This window comes from Platichthys flesus, chromosome 14, assembly GCF_949316205.1.
Source record: "Platichthys flesus chromosome 14, fPlaFle2.1, whole genome shotgun sequence".
Lineage (NCBI taxonomy): Eukaryota > Metazoa > Chordata > Actinopteri > Pleuronectiformes > Pleuronectidae > Platichthys > Platichthys flesus.
In genome coordinates, this window is record NC_084958.1 from 6,362,776 (window position 1) to 6,386,821 (window position 24,046).

General features: G+C 43.0%; 1 protein-coding gene across 1 annotated transcript in view; it reads left to right on the plus strand.

The window, feature by feature from the left end:
• Positions 1-24,046, plus strand: part of rnf220a (ring finger protein 220a) — a 161,052-nt gene that overhangs the window by 95,491 nt on the left and 41,515 nt on the right. Inside the window, exon 3 of the mRNA XM_062404211.1 lies at positions 21,855-21,984. Coding sequence (XP_062260195.1) covers positions 21,855-21,984 — 130 coding nt within the window. The remainder of the gene's footprint in view (positions 1-21,854; positions 21,985-24,046) is intronic.

A 24,046-nucleotide genomic window follows, 5' to 3' on the forward strand; every position in this document is an offset into this window, starting at 1 on the left:
AAATATGTAGAATCATGGTATGTACACATGAAGAGCTGCTGTTACACTTATTTTGTGGTGTTGATGCTCTTCCCAGAGATCAAGTGAAAACAGCAGTCATGTTTCAGAGGGAAAGTTGTGGTGCCTGTGTGTCCCGACTGTTAAGTAATCCAATTGAGTAATCACCTATTTTTCATCAGCGATTCTTGAAATCAAAAACCCACCCTGCATCCCGACGCTGTCCTCTCTGCTCTCCTTTTCTTCTGACTTTATCAATCCCGTCTCTCTTATTTCACCCACCATCAGTGGGCGTGGCAGCCCTGTGTCCTCCATCCTGTCCACTTCACACAACCGTTCACCGACAATTGGGTCTTAAGGTCTTTAAATGGGCCGACACCCATGTGCATGTTTGCGTGGGTGGCGTTTGGACTCTGTGTAGAAAATGATACAGTCCCTTTGACGCACGGTGAGGAAGACTCACTACGTTGCAAGGGTGGGCATAGTCGGAGCGGCGCACATACACGCATGCGGATCCCTGAAACGCACCTAGAGTCAGATGTATGTGTGAGGACAGAGCGCTCGTGTGTGTTTGCGGGTCACACGGTGTCAGGGAGGGTGAGTGAGGTGTAATTTCTCTGCAGTAATACTCAACACTCCGGCACTGACAGCTTTAATGGTGATGGCCTTATTATAGAGAAGACGCCTCGTGTGGTGTGTGTGCGTTCGCGCGTGTGTGTGTATGTGTGTGTGCATTGTAATGGTGATGGCCATATTATAGTGAGTGGGAGACGGCTAAAAGGCTTGGATTTATACCAGGCCAGGTTTACTGACATAAGAATAATAGGGCAGAGGAGGGTGAGGGTGGGGGTGGATGGAGGGTGGGGGTGGATTGGGTGGGGGTGAGGGCCATCTGCTGACTCTTGAAGTAGTGTGAGTGTAATCAGAGCTGGATTGTGCCATTGAGGAGAACATAGAGAATACGCACAACTTAGAGAATAGAATAGGAACTAGATAAAAATAACAATTTCTGTATGTGTGTTTGTGTGTTTGTGTGTGTGCGTGCGAGCTTGCGATGTCTACTTCCAGTAAAAACAGGGTAACACGACTCCGAGGGCCTGCGGTTCATTTTATGTTGGTCTGATTTACTGTCTCACAAACACATTGAACACACAAACACACATACACATCCTCCCAACACCTTTCTCTCTCTCTTCTATCAGCCAATCTCCCTTTCCTTCCCCCCTTCCCACCACATTGTTAGCTAACCTCCTTGTCTGTCTCGCTGTGATAATCAGAGTTATACTTCCTGTAACTACACACCGTTACAGGACGTGCACCTGCTCGGCCGTTGCACTGGAGGAAAAGTATGGTGTGCATGGTTTCAGGAGAGATAACGGATGGCCCCTGCAGTCGCGCTGCGGCATAAATTGTCCGGTAACATGGGTTAACCTCTTCCTCGTATTACAAAACTGGGGCTGCTCTAGGCCTCGTTTGTTGGTTCCACAAAAATAAATCACTCACACGGTCCCTTTCTGCACAGCGCTATCGGTCTGCCTAAAAATATCTTTTCAAAGTGACTCTTGTAGTTGTTAGAGTAATTCAAAGTTTCAAGATTCAAAGACTTTATTGTCATTTTAAGAAATTACATATTATCAATGCAATCAAATTCTTATTTCTTTACGGCTATACCATCATCTCAATGATTTTATCAAGTAAATAAGAAATGGAATTAGGAAGATAAATAAATACAAGATAAATAAAAAAAATAAAAAAAGTCAATTCTTATCTACTATCAAATACACCCTATACATATTAAGGTAATAATAATGAGTTCATGCTATTAGCTTTTTTGTATACAGCACTTTTGTACACAAAGTACAAAGTGCTGCACAATAAGAAAAAACGTATTATTAAAAGACAAAGTGCTACACAACAAGAAAACAAATTTAGATAAACACAAGAACATACATTGTAATATAAATAATTATAATAAAGATGAGAGACCAAAATATCCTGGTACCCCAAGTAAATTCTGTAAATATTATTTCTGAAAAAGACAGGTAGAAGGCAGAAAGTTCTTACAGTTAAAGGGGATTTGCAAAGAATTCATTGTGCATAGACACAATATTATATGTGATATTACATTAAATAGGTGCGTTACAACATGATAATACTACAGGTACTGTTAAGCACATGCTCTAAAACAACTGAGCAACTTAAAACGATGATTTTCTGATCTGAGTGAACAGTATACGTGTATCTGATTGAGAGCTTAAAGGGTTCTTTATGCCGACTACGCTCCAAACGACGAGAGCTCTTGATCCTGAAGGATCCAGCTCTCATTTCAGTCTGTAAACAAGCCTGCTGTTGTGTGTTTATCCTGGATCACTACATCGGGCCGGAACACGGCTCCCCTGCTCCCTAAATACACGACATGTCCCTCTAAATGGGTAACTGTGAGTAGCAAGCACCATTATTACTCTGCCATATTATTTAGTATGATTTAATAAGTAGAATTTGGAGGATTGGCTCACAGCTGAGCATAACAAGCATCCTTTAATAACATGACCTTAAATATTTTTTATGAGCCCATAATCATGTCTATTTCTGGTTTGTTTTGGATCACCTTTAGGCCTCAATATGTCTACCATACTTCCTTATTAGTAGACATAATAACCACCACATAAATTATTATTTAAGTGCAGGCACATGACAGCTATTAGGAAAACATTAAAACGTTGGTTTCTCAATCATCATGCAGTTATTGTACAGGAGAACAACATGAATAGAGGTATTTCACTATAATGAGAACTTCACTCTAAATGTATTTTATGAGAAAACTTCTTCAGTAGAACAACCTTTTTCTTCACATGAAAAGCAGATTGAATCCTAAGTGGAACCTAAATACAAAAATATATTACATATAATCAACATCACTCTCAAACATGCCATTATTGTTGCTTAAATTGAAAAAACACAGCACAAACAATGTATTTAGTCTAACAATGATAAATGTGCAGTAGTTGAGTATGCATTGATTCCACTCATCTACAGTTTAACTTCAATTTGCATTCTACTCCAGCTGTCAGTGTCAGTGGATTCAAATCAAAGGGTGTGGCTGATAACCTGTTAGGGCTGAATTCTGTTCAATAACAGGTCTTCTATTGTGCTTTCGGCAACATTTTCATATCTAGTAATCGCCTCTTGCTTTTATTCGCGGATTGTTAGATGAAGGTGTACACAATCACAAAGCCTGTTCACTATCTGCCTGCCGCTCTGCTGTGGAGGAGAGACAGTTACAAGTCCAAGGTGCAAAGTATCTATGACACACACACACATATTTACATCTCTTTCAGTGTGTGTGTGTGTGTGTGTGTGTGTGTTTTTGTGTGCGCGCACCAGCAGCAGACACTCTTGGAGACACAGGCCTGTCACATCCTGTGTGTGATAAGACTTAATGACGACACCTTCTGACTGATTTATTTTTTTATTTGTCTGCTAACGTCTCTCAAGCTGGTATATTTTCCATTGAAGATAAATAATGCTGCCTCAAGTGTGTGTGTGTGTGTGTGTATGTGTGTTTGTGTCTCTCTCTTCAAAGCATGTTATATTTGCCAATTCAATTCAATAACAAGTAGCGAATGAAGCTGTTTGGTTTGATGAGTATGAGAAACACAATTGTGTGTATGTGTGAGGATTACTACACTTAAAAAGAATCATCATATTTGCCCGCTACACTTTCTCCCTTCAACACATTTACCTCAACCCTTCTATGTTACAGAGAGTGAAAATATGTGTGCATCACATTGAAAGTACAGTTTCCTCTGAAAAAAAAAAATATTCATTAGAATAAGGGGCTGCTTGAAATATAAAATCGAATAACATCAGGGAAAGCCTTCCGATGAATAAGACATCACTGTCTCAGCTGACCTGATCTCCTCGGGCAAGTTGTTCCAGAGCCTCGGGGCCCTGACTGTTAAAGCCCTGTCGCCTTTGGAACGGAGGATCTCAGCATATGTGCTGGTGCAAACTGTGATAAAAGGTCAGACATGTTGCTTGAGCAGAGACCATGGAGAGCAGAACACAGGACAATCTTAAAATCTATCCTTAAACAGACTGAACTTGTACATATATAAAAACCTTCTCGAGACAATTAGTCATCTACACTGTTTATGTCTTGACTGTCGCTGAAGGGGTTTCTAAATCCAGCCTTCAAGGTTTCCATCTGTGGCACACCTGAGAAACAGCAGCTCTTTTATGGCAGTGAAACTCTGAAAGGACAGTGTACTCCTGCATGTCTGCACCCGTGTGGTATGATCTCAGCGTTCCCTGTCCACATCCACCCTCTTGCCCCCGCTGTCCTCTAATCTTGTTTGTCGTAGAGAGAGAACTAGAGCTTCCCGGGCGAGGTGTGTTAGCCACTAATGAATTTACTGCCTGATAAGAAGGGTGCCCGTGCAGATACAACTCGCTGGCGTCATAAAATGCTGGAAAAAAAACCTACGTAATTAACCTTTACTAGCTGTGTGCATAGGTGGTGCCGCCTGACGTGGCGCGTACGTGCCGGTGGGAGATGTGTGTGTGCTCTTCGTCTGTGCATGTTTGCATGTGTCCGCCAGTGTCTCGTCTGTGTGTCTGTGTGTGTATGTATATGTGTTGTGCGTTGACGGGGAGGAGGCGCTGCTATTGATAACGCAGCAACTATCAATTGATCGTTAATCATATCTTGCCAGATAAGCACGTCATCTGATTGACTCCAGACTGACTGGAGACAATAAATAAATATATAGTCCATAAAACAAACAGCAAAGCACCATGGGAGGGCATGACGGGGGGTACGACACGTGCCACGGTGGGGCAAACATCATCAAATCTGATATGAGTTACATGGAAGAGAGGGAGAAAGGAAGAGAGAAAAGTTGAAGATAAGAGAAGGAAAGAAAGATAAGGAAAAGAGAACTGAGGAAAGAAAAGGAGAAAAGAAGAGAGGATGGAACGAAAAAGATAAGAAAAGATGAGGAAATTTAATGAGATGAAATGAGAAGAAAAAAAAGACATACAGCAGAAAAAAATGGAATGACAAAAAGAAGAGAAGAGTTGAAGATGAAATGAAATGAGAAGAAAATATAGAGAAGAGAATAGAATAGATAAAAAGAAGAGCAAGGAAGGCCGAAGAGGAGAGGAGGGGAGAAGAAAAGGAGAAGAGAAGAGACATCATTAAGACTTTCTCTCGCCATCCATTCGCCAACAGGAAGCCTCTTGTCGTCCAGCAAGACATATAAGACCTGCAATTCTTCTCCTCCTTCTACCACTGAGCCATTTCCTCTATTGTCAAAGACACACACACTGTAATGGGTAATAGATACAGGACTAATGCCTGGGCTAAGGAATAAAGATAGATGGATAGGGAGGCAGGGAGGGAGGAGAAGGCAGAGAGGAGTGAGTTATGAAGCAGTACCCAGGGGGTTAATTCCTCACAGGCAGTTTTCATACGCTACACACACATGCAGGGACACACACAGAGAGTAAAGGTGATGTCTGACCCGTGCCAAGCCGGTAGCACGCTAGTTAAAAGTGAATAAGTTTATGGCCGGTGTAAGCCCTCATACATCAAGGAGCAGTTTGTTTAGCCAGCAGTGTGACAGGGTACAGTAACATGGGCAGGGCCGCACAGTGGATACAGCCGTGATGAATGGGGGCTTGCAGGAGGGATAGTGTCTCAGCATCTCTCAGTGTGTGCCTGTGTGTGTGTTTGTGTGTGTGTGTGCGTGAAAGGGACATCAAAGCATGTTTTTAGCTCTTTAGATTAATGGCGATTCCAGTATTGGATCTAAGTGATGTTTTTCCTATGTGAAGAATCTCTTTTTGAAGGTGTAAATATTGCAAACTCCCTCCTTGACTTATCGTGCAGCACCTGGTGTGAAATGATATTTCTCTGCAGTATTGATAAAAGCTTATGGGTCACTGTATAATCTGTTAAATTGTGTTTTTTTTTTGTTGTCCTGCTTCAATTCCAAGTCCAAGTTTTTCCCCAAGCAGAATTACTTGGATTGAAGAAACAAATCTAAAAAGTGAACTTGTAAAGCGGGTTCTTCCATATGACAAATTATTGGGTTTACTAGTAATTTCGTTATAGGCGGTTTTCTGCCTCTTTTACTCCACTACATCCAAAGCTGGGCAATTCTGGAGATGGATTGATGTGCACCGTGTTATTGCTTTACAATTTCATGTTTCGTATTTGGCTCACAATCCCTCCATCAATATCCAAGTGCAGCAGAGAGCGCCCTAAATCTATGAACAACCATTACGGATGAAAAAAGAAAACAATTACATGTGACAAAATGAAGCTGTTTGAAAAGAACAAGTCCACATTAGAGGACAAAATGTGGTTTTACTGTACATAGATTCAAAGATTCATAAATTTATAAAACATAATGCATTGCCATAGATTGAACCACTAAACTCAAATCAATAAAATTGTAAAAACTTGCTGAACCTCCAGGGGGACTTTCCATGATGAATGTCCATTTACAAATAATGGGGAGTTTTCATGTGATTCAAGTCTAGAAAGAAAAATCAAAATGACATGATAATGATGATGATTATGTTTGACTTGCAGAGCATGAAATGATTTCTTTAGAAATTTAACAAATAAAAGACCTGTGTCTGTCCACAAGGGGGATAAAAGTCCAGACATTTTAGAGTTTGCTGCCATCCCTTCTCCAATCTTCAATTTTTTTCTACTGCTCAGGACTTCTACTTACTCCTTAACTCCTCCTCCTCTTCCTCACCCCATCCTCGTCCCGAGCTCTGTCCCGTACCACTCCAGCTGTGGATCTGACTGTACCACGGTGCTGAGCAACAATAGTCCACTCAGTGTGTATCAGTGTACGTGTGTCTATAAGGCTGCAAACAATAGGTTCATTATCAGTTGATGACAATAAGGACAACAGCTCTGTTCACATTTGTCCACTGCTGCATGTTGCGTTCTCATCGCAGCCAGTCAGTGAGACTGTCTGTTTGACAGAGAGCAGGACAGGAAGACAGGACAGACCCAGAGACAGTGGAGGCGATAAAGAGACAGTCATGGAGACAGACAGGTGGATACGGGCAGGAGAGAAAGAGTGAGCGCCCCATCCAGCCAGCCGCCATCTCTCCACCCATAACTCACTTTTCTCCCTCTTGGCGAGGGAAAACAATAAGATATAACAATTGGCAAATGGCTGAGGCAGGCGGAGCATTACAAATGAAATGTAATGTTGTTACAGTTTGGAAATAATGAATTATGAGGATAAGCGGGGATCTGTAAAATCGCTGTAGCGATTTACCGGGGGTTTCATTTTTCAACTGTATTGAATTATGGGGAACTGGCCTCATTCAACTGCAAAATACAAAATGGGAAATTGGAGGATGATTCACCGTTACATTCAGTGTGTGTGTGTGTTTGTGTGTGCGTGTGTGTGCGCAAGCATGTGCAACACGTCAGTGTTTATGCATTTGTTTATGTAAGTCTGCGAGTGTGCTTGCGTATTTGAATGCATGGGATGATGTTGTATTTCTGTGTGTGTGTGTGTGTGTGTGTGTGTGTGTGTGTGTGTGTGTGTGTGTGTGTTCATCCCCCTAGACCTGTTGAGGGCTTTTTCTCGCTCACCCCATCGCACATGTGATAAATGTCCCTTATCGCCTCTGTCATTGTAATAGCCCCACAACAGGCCCAGAGAGAGATAGAGATGCTGAGAGGGGTGAAAGAAGGATGGAAAGAGGGGTGAAAGAAGGGGGAGTATGAGGGGATCGGGTCATGGAGATGTTGAGAGAGTCAAAAAAAAGAAGATGGTGAAAGAGAGAGAAGAGAGAGGGAGGGATGGCGAAGTGGAATGGGATAGCTGGAGTTATCAGCCGGTCTTGTAGGGGAAGAATACGCATCAAGCTGCCAATCATCCGGCCTGAAAATTGCTCTGAGATTTGAGTCCCCAGACGATGTGTGTGTATATGTGTGTGTGTCCAAAGAGAGAGAGAGAGTATCCAAAGCCCCTGTCTTCTCTGTGCAATTAATGCCCCCATCCCTTCATCCGACCATCTCACCCTCTTTTTTCCCCCCGCCGCTTTTACTGCTCAAACGCGAAAAAACACATCTCTTCTCTCCCTGTCACTAAAACCCATACTCAAGTTGTTTGAAACACTGTTGTCGTCAGTGGCACCGGCTATTAGTGAGGGGGAGACGGAGGGAAAGGGAGGAAGTGAGAGGGAGGAATGATCGAGAAGATGGGAAAGATCGGAGGAGAAAGGCAAAGGAGAGAAGAGAGGGAAGGTTAATATGTGAGCAGAAACCATTTCGGTCTCTTTAATTTTGTATTGATCCGAGCTGCTCCCTCAAATGTGTGTGTGTTTGTGTGTGTGTGTGTGTGTTTGGTGGGGGGTGAAATCCTCCAAGCCGTACTAAATCTGAGGGTATAGTAAACAAAAGTCAGGCAGCGTCATCAGTGTCAAATTAAAACACTTTATCTCCAAATTTGTTTATGTTAGATTCAGGGTCTGTTGTTGGGTTGAGAATTATTGAACCTTTTAAACTTAACCATTTAAATTTTTTGCGCACTGTCGTAAATGCAGCAAAACAGACATAATAACAAAAATTTTAAAGATCCTGTTAATAGATTAAAATATTTTTCTTTTCTTGACATTAGTTTCTTAAAGTTAGATAAGACAAACAAAATGTAATTGTATCCAATTAAATGTGCTCATTCATCTTGAATCAATCCTGTCTCTGCAAAGGAGAAGCAAACTGTGATTTTTCATATTTATTTTAATGGAAATTCTTTGGTAATAAATGTAACATTTGTAATGCATCGGGCTCAAAAGAAGACCTGAATGTGTAAAATAAAAAAGGTGAGGTGTAAATTACGTTTTTATGGAACATTACTTCTTCAGAGAAAAACACCAAAGGCCCCACTAGAGCAAAGTGTTGTGAAACATCGCCCTCTGTTGGGCACTTTGATTTCACCAGGCAAAGTGAGAGGGGGAGGTGGAATAGGAGACGAGGGAGAGATGATGGGCAGAGTCCTGTAGAGCAGAGAGATAGCACAGTGATATAGATCACAATGATGTCCAATTGCAGCTATGACTGATTCTCACACACACACAAACACACACACACACACACACACACACACACACACACCCACACAGAATAACCTCAGGTGTGACCTGTGCAGTACACCACTCCAGCTGATAGACATCTTTGCTCTGCTCCTATCAAGTGTTACCACCCACATATATATGTATCTGTACATATTTCCCACATTTCTGGTTTGGAATGAGTGACAGACAGACAGACAGACAGACAGACAGACAGACAGACAGACAGACAGACAGACAGACAGACAGACAGACAGTATGTATAGAGCGCTCATGTATTTTAGGCTTAATCCAAGTACTAAGATTTACATTGAATATTTTCTCAAGTGGTAATGTGGGTAACAATTTGCCCTAATGTTTTCATGTTAAAATCTCATTTTAGATCGTGTGAATGACATAATGTGAGTGCTGTGTAAATGAATCCCTGCAACTTAAAATGCTGTGAAAGTTGGGTTTTCCCAAGCAAAAGCTTGTACTTCCCAGTTTGGAGCTGGGGAGCGCTCTGGTTCTTGGAACTCAGGGTGACCCGCAGCTCTCACTGTCATAAGGAGCTGGCAGGCACCCAGACCACAACACAGCGTCCCCAAGGCGTAGGCCTGACCCGCAACTTAGGAAAGTTTCCATTATCTGGGTTGCAGTCATTTTTTTCCAATGGGGCCTGTGGTGTGTTTTCTGTTCCAGACAGGCCGACTAACACCCAAGGAAAACACACAATTCCCATCAGTAAACTTTTAACTTATATGTTTATCCTCAGTGCAAATAATTACACGGTATTTGCAGCAAAGCTTTTACAATCTGACCAAACTCTGTACAAAAAAAAAAATGCACGAGTTTTAAACTTTCCATCTAAGTTGTGGCAACAGTGATTATCACGAGATGCAGGAAGTTTGGCTTGTGTCCGTTTGATTTCTATTCCGGTGACGCTCCGGCGAGAGGGGTAATATAGCAGACAGCTCGACAGACAGTAAGATAGATTGAAGGCCAGACTGCTCCCCTTGTATGAAGGATTATCCCCTATCCTCTGTTTGTGACAAGAGCTGATAAGGGCCCGAGAGGAGAGGCTGAGAGGGCCAGTGACACACACACACACACACACATATGTACATATAATCCACAGTGAGAAAGATATCAATCCATCATTTAGAGCCGGGGATTCGGCAAGAGGAAATAGGTTCTTCTCAATTGCTGACAAGCCAACACACACACACACCCACACACACACCTACAATATCATCTGCTGTACAAAAGGCGCGTGAGCTTTCAGGAGCTGAATGGGCCCGTTTGAATTACGGTTCAATTTCATCTATTTATCTGATTTACATGTGGCTATTGTTGTCACCGCAGATGTGTATCTGTGTGTTTATGGCAGCGATTGTGTCTGAATCAGAATCAGCGTCACAGACAGAAAACCATAAATCAGGATGTTCCAAAGTTGGTTAGCACAAGCTATAAATCCAAGGCTTCTTTCCCCCCATAGGCAATGTCAAAATGAAAAACCAGTCACAGTAGACACATGCAACACGGTCTGCAAAATAATTACATTTAGCTTTTACTCTAAAAAATGTGGCTGATGATTAATGTCATTTAATTGAAGTTACACACTTTGAATAAATCTCAATTCCTTGTACTTTTTCATTGCGCATTTATGAGCAGGATTTAAAGGAAACACACTAAATGTTTTGTTGCACTCTGATACCACAGCAGACATTTCTCAGCTTTTCAGAGAAATCGAAAATTAGTTCAAGGTGGATGGACAGTGGCAGAACTCATGAACGTTGCACCCTCAGGGTCCAGCCACCGTTTTGTTACGGGGGAGAAATCCCCACTCTACTCCTTGACATGACCGCATCTCTTGGGATGTGTGTGTGAGTGTTAACTTGGGTTTTGCTCTGTGTGTCAGTGTGCGTAAGGCAGGGAAATCATAACACACATAGAAAGGCGTTGTGTTAACTTCGGATCCGGCTTCATCTGGACCGCGTGTCTCCCCACCACCTGATTTCTGAATGTGTGAGGGGAACAGACGGAGCTGTGAGTGCTGGCCATTGATTACAGTTTGCAACAACAGGTCAAAAGGGTTAACATGTGTAAGAGGAACCTTATTGCAAGATGTAGGGGGGGGGGGCGGGGTGCTGCTGCAGTGAGAAGTGGTTGCGGAGGTGCCTAAGGGTCTACAAGGGGCTTGAAGTTGATATAATACCCTCGCTCCCCAGCTTGGCAAAGAGCTCGGCTCGATTTCCTGAAATATTGAGCACGATGTCTTGAAATACAAACATTTGATACGGTGGAAGAAAGTGGCTCATGCTCTTAAAATGAATGGACAGTGCTCCAGTGGGTGGATTATGATACTTTGGCCAATTTAAATCAAGCAATTTTTAATCAGTGTAGGAGCTTAACAACAAATGACCATCAAATAATAGCCCCATTGTATTTTGCCATCATCAGAGCGACTCCAGCGTTTCTCTGATCAGACATATTCAGGAAGTAGTCCAATTAAAAATTGAAGTGCCAAAAAAAACGAAATTCCTTTCAGAAACAGAGTCTCTGAAAGTCTGATGAATAAAAGAAGGTGAAACAGAGAAGGCGAAAGACATCTTGAGCGTAAGGACAGAAATAATTTTGTCTAAATTGCACAAAATGACAAAATGTGTGAGAGAGACGGTGAGGGAGGGTGAGTGCAGCGCCGAGCGGCCGGGTTAGGAGGCAGGGCCATTTGGCGGAGGCGCCGGTGCTAGACTTGATGGACGAGACAAACTACAGGCTCTTCTCTCTTGTAACTTTTAAATCATTAAGCCTTTTACACGGACATGCTGATTTTTATAGCCACCTCAAACAATCTGCCTCCGCTCGTTTCTTTGAAGCAGCAGGACGGGAGCAGACACAGAGGTGTTTATGGGACAGAGTCTAGAGCTTTGTTTCATATAATTATCTGGATTTAAACCATGTTTTTGTTTCGTCCTTTCTCTCAAGAATGATTTTAATATAACTCCATTTCTTTGGATTGTGAAAAGATTGAAGGGGAGTAACCAGGTTTTAGGCTGATCCATCCACCTGTGTAAGACAGTAACTAATGCTTTATCTTGTGTTTTCTCACTGGCTTGCTGTGCTTTTACTTCATGTAGGACTTGTTTTTTTTCCTGTTTCTCTGTCACACAGCACATTAACTGCATCCAAAGCCAGATTACAGTAACACTCGGAATGGGTTTGACCTAAAACTTCCTTTTCCTAACATGCGCTCCACAAATGAATCCAGTGGTTGTCAGGTTCACTGTTTTTATTTTATTGCAGAATAAACATAATAAGACAAAACAAGATTTTACAGTTAGATTTTTAGCTCTGTCTTGTATTTATGTAGCTTATAACATGATTAAACAAATGTCAAAATATTGTTTTCTACCCTTAACTCAGATTGGACCAAACCTGTAGTTATGGCATTATTGTCTTGTAAGAAAGTTTGAAACATTTGCTTAAACAAATTGTCAATTATATTTTATGACTCTTTTGATGCTGGTTCATTTTTTTTATTATTCTAGAGATTCGGTTCGATTTTGAGTTGTGGAAACTTGTAAATATTCAGTTTTTATAAAATTAGGTTGATAAACACCAAAATTGGAGAGAAACAGTTTGGAAATCTCATGGTGCAGGATGAAAATATTCAGAACTTGATGTGAAAGAGCGTACAGGTTTCACATCTCGTCCTCATGATGCTGCCGTCACAAAGCAGGTGGAGAATAAGTTCTGGTACGCAGCAGGTAATCCTGAACGGAGAGGACGCCATGACATTGATTTAAGATTTTAATCTGCTGCTCCTCTTTGCCGGGCACGCTGTGCAATAACAAACACAGCCGTGTAAAACCACACAGATACATGGCGAGGATATGAGTTGTGTTAATAAAACCTTGTTAGCTTTTACCCAGGAAGTGAAGGGAATGCACACGCTGACATAACATAATCACATCACTTTTTCTATTTCTTATGTGTGATTGTTAAACAGTGTCTCCTAAGAAAAGGCTGAGGATGTTAATGATAAACCAGCAGCAACAACTGGGTGGGTGTTACTGCGATGCGCTCTAAATATTATCAATAACAAGTCGTGTGTGTGTGTGTGTGTGTGTGTGCGTTAAGTGTGCACATGCCTGGATCCATCCATCCATCTATCAATCCATCCATCCCTCACTCTGCCTCCACAGGCGGCCTCCTCCGCTGTTAGGATTCAATTAACACGGTGCAGGCAGCCACGGCACCCTCATTAAAGCTAATTAGTTAAAACATCAGCCAATCTAGCGTTAATTGGCTTTGGTAATTAATTCAGCCGCTAGACCATATGAAGGCAGTGGGAGGGAGATAATGAGAGGAAGGGAGGAAGGGAGGGAGAGAAAAGGGGATAGAGGAGATAAAAGGAGGCGGAATGGAAGACGAAAGGAAAAGTAAATGAGGGAGATCATTCAGAATCCGATTTTATCGTCAAGTAGCTTTCACACATTTGCTGCGGTATGTTCGTGGTGAGCATCGATATAAAAATAAAAATAATGTTGAAAAGTATGTAAAATAAGTGGATTACTAAATTTATCAGTGGATAAAGATATATACAATATGAACATTAGATATGTGCAATTGAGTGTTCGTGCAGTGTGACGGTGACTGGTCACATGTGGGTTTTTAACTTTAATGCAGTGCAATGATGGGGCCCGGGGCCTTGTTGATGGAGCCAGCTGTAGTCAGGAAAGACTTTTTTTTTTGTGGGAGGGAGGGGTCGGCCACAATCTCACATGCACGCCTCAGAGTCTTGGACATGCACAGGTCCCAGAGGAACGGCAGGTTTCAGCAGCTCCACCTTCTCGGGCGGAGCAGAAGAGACGATGCAGTCTGCGGACGTAGACGTAGAACAGGGGGAGTAATACCTTATTTCTGTAACTGAGCAGAGGAAGGGCTGTCACATTCATGCTGTATGTCAGAAACGTCTATCTGACATCAAGTGAATAATGAATGATATATATAAGGGCATATTTTGTAATATAATACAGTGGTGATGGTTGACCAAAAAACTATAGTTGTATTAACATGCAATTCAATTTTCACATGTGTGATGATAATATTCTGCCAATTGTTACTTAGCACACACAAGCAATAGTTGTGTGTGCGTGTGTGTGTGTGTAATGATCAGGGCTGAGTCAGGGCGTGTGTCTCAGACTTGCTGATGGTCCCACTTCGCTCCCTGACACGGCATGTTCCTGAAGTGTTGAGGTCCTTTGGGACGGAAATGAGTGCCAACAGGCCTCACGCCCCCACACCTCTCCGCCAAGTATCCCTCCTCCTGCTCCTGCTCCTCCTGCACACAGCTGAGGCAGGACAAATGGAGTGGAGTCATTCTGCAGAGAGACAACAAATTACAGGGCATAGGTCAGCGAGAGCAAAAATGTCTCTTTGTTTTGTTGTGAGGATTTTTGTTATAATCAGTGTAATGAAAGATATATCATTCTGATCAAGTTTTAGCCAGTATTTTACCGTGAAGTACCTCAACAAATACACAAGAATAGTATTTTCCAGATAAAAAATTACCGAAAATGCAGAAGTAGTGAATATTTCAAACATTTAATATTCAAAAGCACAATGTACAGGAACAAATCATTGAATATGAATAACGCATAAACTGCTCATTTATTATTGATTATGACATATTTCAATCTGTGTGAATGTGGAAAGAGAACACATTTTTTATATGTAAAAAAAAAAAATAACTAAGAAGGAAGAAGAAAATCCTCAGGATTTTATTTTCTGATGACAGATGTTTGTTAATTTTGGGCCCTTAAGGTATTATAACTTAGTCAATTTGTAGGAAGCTTTGTGTGTGTTTGTGTGTGTGTGAGATGTGGCTAGTTGTGGATGCGTGTACATCTGCTTAGTGCTTGGTTAATGCACCATTAATTTACTTCTTTCTCTGTCTCTCTCTCACACTCTCTCTCTCACACGCACACACACACAAGCACTGACCATGTGATTGATTGAATAAACAGCTGTCAGTAGTCGTGATAACCTCACCAGCATCACACACCACTGTCTATCAGACACACACACTCGAGAGGGTCCCAGGAGTAAAAACCAACTCACACCCTCTCAGGGGGATCATCAGATGACCATTCATCAGCAAACAGGCAGCTGATGATTTATTATTCCCTTTTCCTCAAGCCTCTAAATTCCACGTGCATCTCTTTCAGTTTTTAGTTTGTGTTTCGGAGCAGAGAAGCCGAGAGAGAGAGTCTCTGCACTTGTAACAAATCTTCTCCCGCTGACAGAGTGAAAGAATATTCCACCTTTAGTAAAAGCCACAGTTTCCCCATGCTGCCAGATGTCGTGTGTGAGGGATAAATGTATCTCCTCATTTACATTTCACTCTAGCTCTCACTGTGCAGCATGCATATGTTCACACAGAAACGTTCTGTCCTTCGACTTAAACAGACAGCAAACACATACACACGTCTGTACACACACACACACACACACACACACACACACACACACACACACACCTTTCCCCTCTCTATCCGTCTATCTGGCTATCTCTTCATCCCTCCTCTCCGCCGCGCCGACATTTCATTTGCTTTTCTAAAAGTGACAACCCCAGGGAGCGAGGGGGAGGGAGGGCGGGATAGTGAAAGAGCCTGGTGATGAGTTTTGAGCAGGGTGTGGAGGAGTGCTATTTAAAAGTGCCATGCATCACTGTCAGGGGGTGAGACCAGGCAAACACACACACACACACACAAACACACACATACTCACACACACACGGGCAGGCAGACACAGGAAATGCACACATAAACGGAGCAGAGCGACGCAGACTCGGTGGCAAACTGAAGTTGACCCCCGTTCCATTTCATCAAATGTCCTCTGAATGAGCCACACAGCCTCATCTATTTTGCAAACACACACACACACACAAACACACACACACACAGACAAACACACATACACAGGCACACACACACACACACACACACCTGGAGAACTAGTGATCAGCCTAGTGTCTGGCCTGCTTAAATCACAGCTCACTTAGGGAAAAAACCGTATCCCCTCAACAGGAGCAACACACACACACACACACACACACCTTGCTAGTCCCATTTGTGTTAATATACGGCCCCTGGTTTTGGGCTTTAGGGCTCATACTTGCCATTATGGAGATGATGGCTTTACGGGGCCCCTCTCACCTCACCTTGCCGTTGTCGGGGGGAGAAGAGAGGAGAGAGTCGAAATGAAGGCTGACACCTCAGTGGGATTTATTTGATTGTGGATGCGAGGCGATGTCATTCTGGAGAAGGGGGAGAATAAGTAGGGGAGGAGGGACCGTAGGCTAAGTAAAGAAGACCAAGAAGAGGAGAAGATGGCTGGGTGAAGGGAAGAAGGAAAGAGAAAGAGAGAGAAAAGGAAATTAAAAAAAGGAGGAGATTGGAGGGGAAGCAGAAGTGGCCCTCCTTCCCCTTCTTTTCCACGAATCAAATCAAATTCCCCTTATCGCACATTATTTGAAGAGGTTATCGGGCGCGGTAATGCGGTTACACGCCGGGCCGCGGCTGAGAGATTTCCTTGTTTACCGATGTTGGCGGGTGTTATAGCTAACCGGCCGGGCGAGCTGCGAGGGGAGGGGGGGGTGGCGAAGGGGGGGGAGGAGGAGGGGGAGACGAGGAAAGAGGGGTAGCGGGCATAAACACTTGATGCATGTCAGAAAACTCATTTAGGGGAACAACAAGGAAGGGGTTTTTACACACACACACACACACACACGCAAGGAGAAGACAGTTGTTCAAGGACAGAAAAACAGCCTCCACATGTAGACACTTTGTAATTCCATTTGGGAAATGTGCTTGTGTGTCTACAGAGTGTGGGTGTTGCAGTGTGTGTGCGTGTGTGTGTGTGTGCGTGTGTGTGTGCGTACACATGTGTCGCCCGCAGACAAATTGTATTTGTGCCAACCAATAAATCAGGCCCTTCTCTTTTCTGAGTCTTATTGTCGTGTTTAAATCCAGTTTACATGCTCAACGCTCATTAGCTGATTGTGTGTATCATTTACAACAACATTTTAAAGATGGAAAATACTCGTACTTGCTGCAATCAAAAGCTTTTTTTCCATGGCGCCGTCTACATCTTTTAAAAGAGAGAACATGCAAATCATAAACTTCAGTAAATGGCTGATTGCTTTCACTTTAATATTTGTTCGATTTACAGCCGGCACGACAACACCATTTTTCGGTTTCAGTAGCAGTCCCATATACACCGATCCCCTGTTTCCTGAGAGGCAGGATGATGGGCAAGATAAAAGCAAAGGGATGACATGCAGTACAGGTCATTAAACAGGCTTTGGGCCCACAGTGTTGTGAGTACAAGGTTTGCCTCTTAGGCCATTGAGCCATGAGAACACCCCAAATGGTTTTTTATCTCTGGTCCCATTGAGAGCCAGTATTGAGCTGACAATCCCAGTCCTCTCTGGAGGTGGCCTTTTACCTCAGCTCATTGTAGTCTGTGACTGGGAGCCCGCGCTATCTGGCATCTATTGATTCCCACTTCATCTGGACCACAGCAACGCCTGGAGAGGGGGAGAGAGACACTGGGGGACACAGAGAGACAGGGGAGGAGAGAGAGAGGGTGCAGCTGAGGAGAAAAAGTAAAATAATTAAACAAATGAAGGAAGGAGGATGGAAGATGCTGCACGCATTAAAACAGATCAAACTGGATGAATGATGATGGGCACGTTTACCCAGTTCGCATCAGCTGTTGGCGAAAGGGATAAATCCTGTAAATGCCAAATGCAGTTAAGGTGCACGAAGAAGGACAGAGGGAAGCATCGGCTGGGGGAAGAAGAAATTCAGGACAAAGCAGTGAAGAAAGTCAGCACAGGGTTTAAGGGAAGGGAAGCAGAAAGGGAAGGAAGAATGTAAGGATGCAAGTACGGGTGAATGTGGGGAGGGAGGATTCCTCGTCTTTGCTCTCCGCTCTTCCGTATGATCTAGCTCTGTCCTCCTCACCATCTGCTGTCAGTAATTGCCTGTTAGTGTGTGTGGTGTGTGAAAATACACCTGCCATTATATGCAATGTCTTGAAAAGGACTTTTTGATGTTAAATATGAATTTACCTATCTTTTAGGATAAATTACTATCTTGTCCTAAATTTATTTCACGTATAATTTACATATTGATTAGTGATTGGTATTGACACTATTCTTTATCCAGTATTATTATTCCTAACTGACCCTTAACATACCATGTCCCTTTATGTAATTTAAAATACTGGGCTTTTCTTCCAATGATTTTAACAAAACAACATATTTAGTGCCATCCTAAAGATGTAAATGATTCAGACATAGATCGCATTCACATAAGATTAAAATTATGATTGATTTGAGGTATTTGCAGTGAGTCTAGTAGATGATTATATATGTATATATCTAACTATATATGTCACCTGTTGCTGGGAATTTTCACCCACCTACTTTATGTTTGAAATCAGTGTCACTCTGGAATCAGTGCTCCAGCAGCCAGGAAATATATAAACCAGATAGAAGATGCACGAAGTCAGTGGATATGCTTCCTGTCGACCAGGTGACATATTGTTTTGTGACATGGACAAAAACCAGTGAGCGCTGTTAACTGGATTAAGTGACAGAGATAAAAAGGAGGGGAGTGAGGTGAAATGAGAAGGGAGGGACGGAGAGATGGGCTGAATAAAAAGAGGGATACGGTCTGAGAAGAGAGGCAAAGAGGTGAAACCAGGAAAACCGAAGGTAGAAGGAGTAGGGAAGAAAGGAGGAGAGAAGAGAAAGAGAGATGAGACAATCCATCTTGGCACATTAGGGGGGGATCAGGCTGACACTCCATCATGGCTGTCAGAGGGATGCACACCTCCTCTCTCGTCTCCTCCATCCATCTATCCCTCGTTCACTCCAGCATGCACCTGGCATTTGCTGAGGAATCTCAGCACTAAAAAGTCCTGTCAGGCCTATTTCCTTGTTATTGTCCAGGCCTTCTTCCTTTCCTCCATCCTCTCCCCCCACCTGCTCTGACTCCGGAGACTTCCCTCCGCTCCCCGAGATTAAACGCACCCCTTGTTGTGCCGCAGGGTGCTTGAGCTGTGAGGTCCAGAGTGGGACACGTGGAGGAGCGTGCACGAGTGTGTGTGTGTCGCCCAGACATTAATCATCTTTAAGGCTCTGACAAGCCCGGTGTGCGACATCACATCAACACTGCCCACCCCTTAGCACCTCTTCACCCCCCTTTCTCCTCTTCTTCTCCTCCTCCTCCTCCCCTGGATTTATCTGTTCGTCCACCTCTCCCCCATCACTCACTTCCCTCAGGGAGCGCTTGACAAAGAGCGGGAAAAAAGAGAGGGAGAGAGGGAAAGAAAGGGAGAAATGTAATATGGGTGAAAAAAAGACAAGTGCAAGAGAAGGAAAATGGTACTAGAATGTAAAAATTAAAAGGAATATTTTGGAATTAGGTGGACTTCTGATTTATTAGCAGCTGATTTAGAATAGATCCTTATTTGTTTCACATGCTGGACAAATACTGAACCGTTCCATTCTCTTCCATTCTCTTCTCTCTTCTCTCTTCTCTCTTCTCTCTTCTCTCTTCTCTCTTCTTTCTTCTCTCTTCTCTCGTCTTCCCTCTCTTCTCTTCACTTCACTTCTCTTCTCTTCTCTTCTCTTCTCTTCTCTTCTCTTCTCTTCTCTTCTCTTCTCTTCTCTTCTGTTCTCTTCTCTTCTCTTCTCTTCTCTTCTCTTCTCTTCCCTTCTCTTCTTTTCTCTTCTCTTCTCTTCTACTCTATTTTATTCAATCCCCTGAATGTTGATTTTCCGCCTATTCAAACATCAGACCCAGTATGATTTGTATGTCTAAGGACGTTGTTTGTAGTGAACAGTTTGTTTTGGGTCTTATTGTAAAGAAATTGAATTCAAATCAATTCACATTTTACAAAACTCCTCCACTTAAGTCTTTCCTCTGGTTGATTGTTGCCATTCTTTTGTCACACATGCATTTACATTGCCTTAACCTCAAATCTATTGAAAGTAGCAAATCAAAGTCACGTCCATCGAGAAAATGTCACATTTCAAAATAAAATCACTTCACATTTACATGCAGAAAAAGCCATCTCACAGTGTGCAAGCATTTACTTAAAAAATCCGATATTACAAAAGCCTAAAAATAAAAAACACCATAGGCGTGTTTGTATACGTGTATGTGTGTGTGTGTGTGTGTGTGTGTGTGACCATGTCCTCCAGGTGTGTGTTTGCCTGCGGAATTGAAAGAGCCCCATCAGCCGCAGACAGGGATTGGATCTTTCTTTGTTTGCTGTGGCGGATGGTGACGGCTTCAGCATGACTCAAATTATCTTGTCAAAGCAATAAAAGGGAGAAGGGAGGAGAAGAGAGCAGAGGAGAAAAAAGAGAGAGATGGAGAAACAAGGAGAGAAATGGATATTTACCAAAGGCAGAGTGGTGGAGGAGACAATAACGCAGAAAAGAGGTGGAGGAGAGGAAGAAAGAACGACGGGGAACATAGGCAAAAATATAGAGATGAGGTAATGGGATAACTGAATGGGGGGGAGTAAGAGGTAGAAAATAAATGAAACAAATAAATGGGTGGTGTATATATAGGGAGTAGAAAATTAGAAATGGATGAGGCTGGAGAGAAAAGCGCGTGAGAAAGCGAGGTGTGGAGGAAAAAAAAAAGGAGAGAGAAAGAGATAGCGAGTAATCGATTACCTATTTTTCAAAGTCACTTATCATGTCCAGTGCTGAGGGCTCTGTTAAGTAGCAGGAGGCCAGTATGCACACACACGCTCTGAGACAGGGAGGGAGGGAGGGGTGTGTGTGTGTGTGTGTGTTTGTGTATGTGAGAAAGAGAAAACCACCAGACGAGACAGATAGGGAGTCCCCGTACCTGGTCCTGTTGCCGTGGTGACATGCAGTCTAAACAGGATATCCTGGCTGAGGCGGGTCCAATTGTTCACGGCCTAAAAAAAGCTTATTTGATTGGCTAAATACCAGGAATTTCAGGAAGTGTCCTCCAACATTAAGCACCGAGACACTTTCAATGGACAGTATTTTTAGCCAACTCAGATGGCGAAAATAGGATGTACAGCATTATACACACACAAACACACTCTGGGGCTGTTCTGCTGAATGCACACATCGCCCCAGCATCACAATGACACACACACACACACACACACACACAAACAGGTGGACCTCATCCTGTGGCCTGCTGATCAAGGACAATGAAGTGAGGCAGTGTTGGCAGACTCTCTACAGCATTAGCTCATCTGGCTGACAAGTCTGAATGTGCTTTGACCTGGGAGGAACTACTCAATGGAGACTGTACGGCTCGACTCCCCTTTGTTTGCAGGATTGCACAGTTGCATCCGCTTGGCGTTTGTGTTTCATGAAAAACATATACTCAAACTTTGGTTGACCTCTGGTAGCTGGCTGTAGTAAAGGTCATATACCTCCCCTCCTCCACGTTAATGGATAGGGTTTGGACCAAACCAATATGGGGTTTCAGTCATTTTCCTTTTCTTTATACCATATCTTTTGTTCACTTCCTTCACTTCCCAGCAGAGAAACAGCAAGGACCATCATTATGGGTCACCTCAGATCACAAACCAAATATATTGTATCTGAAATGAAGAAATGTTCTTGTTTTGTCCTGTACACACACTGATGTCTCTCTCTCTTTGTCCCACTTCATGTTCTTCTCCAGGTAAAAAGAAGATGTCCATGTACGACAGCCAGGCTCCAATCTGTCCCATCTGCCAGGTGCTGCTCAGGCCCGGAGAGCTGCAGGAGCACATGGAGACGGAGATAGACAGGCTAGCGGCTGTATGCCTCAGGTAGGCCTCAGACACGCTGTGTGGCTGTCTTTCACACAAACTCCACACACAGTTCAATCAATTCAGAGTTGAAATCGCAGCTCCCAAAAAGCTGAACAAGCTAACAGAGAGAACCTGCAAGTAGTTTTTGTAGTGACTGGACACATCAGGACATGCCAGTGCTGCAAAATGATTGCTGCCACAGCGTCACTGCACATTAGACCCGCTTGCGTTCACCGTGCCACAGTGTCCACACACCACTTTGATCCGACACAATCAATTACTACTGAGTAAAGGTTTTTGTTAGTCGATTGTCACAGATGTGATTGTCACTCACACAGACAAGAGAAAAATTCTTCCCTCAGATTATCACACAACAGGATGTTCTACACTGTTGGTCGTTTTTTCAAATTTTGTAAAATATGTATCAAGGCATTTCTTTAATGCCTGAAAGTCCCATAAATTAATTGAACATATGTCATCATTAATTTGCTGGACTCGAGTGACATTATCTGGATACTAATGGAGCGGAAAAGGTAAACTTTTAGGACTCATAAAGATGATTTTTTTGTCAGACATAGAGTGAATGCTGAGCTTTCATGTCAGGGGTCAGTGACCCCAAATTTTTTCCATGCAGAGATTTTGGCGCCATAAATCTGCATAGAAGGCAGATGCATGCCATCAGCGCGCCGCTAAGTGTTTCCTACAGGGATTAGGATTCAAACCTGTGACCTGCAGTTCACCGCCGCCCCCGTCTTCTCCTCATGACAGTTGCACGAGCTCTTTTACGGTGGATAAATCAAGTGCAAGCCCTTTTAACGATGGGACACAACCATTAGGATCCATATTTTACATTGACCGCACGTCTGGCTGTGTGTACGTGTGTGTGTGTGTGAGTGTGTGTTTGTGTACATATGCGTGTGGCCTGTGTGCGGGTGGTTTGCCGTGTGACCCGTGTCCACCTTAGCAGCCAAGGTTTATGATGGTCCCCATTAACCCGGAGGAACAGGGCAACAGATAGCGTCACCCCACGTAAAAATAACACTTCATTTACCCCAGTTTACCCCCACTATAGATCCTCCTGTCTTTACACCAGTCCTTTTCATTCCTCCTCTTCCCTGTTGTCATCCTCCTATTTTCTTGTTTCTACATCCCTCCATCTTCCTCTTTTGTCTCCAATCCGCCCTGTTCGCTTTTATCTTTTCTTTTTGTGCCTCCATGCTGGGGACAGCCAGAGGCATGATTTTTTTTTTTCACTTGTCCATCCATTCGTCCCTTTCCTGTAAACACGATACCTGTGTGCATCGGGGGAATTTCTTAAAATTTGGTAAAAATATTCACTTGAGGGTCAAAGATTTTTAACAAAGTGAGGGAATAATGAGAAGAATTAAGCTGAACAAGAAGGGAAGATGCAGGGATGATGGGAATAAAATGTGTGTCACCAAAAATCGAAAGAACTAAATGAAAGAATTAGAAGACAAGAATTCCCCCAAAAAGGTCTTATCACAAATCGTAGCTTTCAGCCAGGTGTCATGGCCTTCATCAGTAGGTAAAGGTTGCTTAATTGTAACTGCAATGGTTCAGGTCTAACCAAAACAGTGTGCAACCACCTTTATCTGTGATGAAGACCATGGCATGTGGCTGAAAGTCCACAAGCCCAGGTAAACTGATCTTTAGACTAGAATTTCCAGCTTGAATATAATAGAATAGAAAGAAGAGCAGGGGCCAGTCATTAATCACTGTGTGATATGGTGAGGTGTGTAATTTTTATATGGCTTTAATAATTAATAAAGGTTAGTAGTCTGCCCTTCCTCCTGTAGTACTGAGATACTCCATAAGCCTGTGGAAGCTCAAGACCCACGGACACACACAAACACTCACACTCTGACACACGGTTATTTAAGGAAACGGCGTCATCCCCAGTGAGATGAGATGGTGGCCAAAGTCACGGTTGGCTGATTTTGCTACTCGCCATTAACCCATCCTTCACATACCCACACACACAAGGGGAAAAAAGAAATAAGAGGGCGAGAGAGGAAAGAGGGACACGTCGGATACAAGTTGATGATATTTTGAGAGAAAT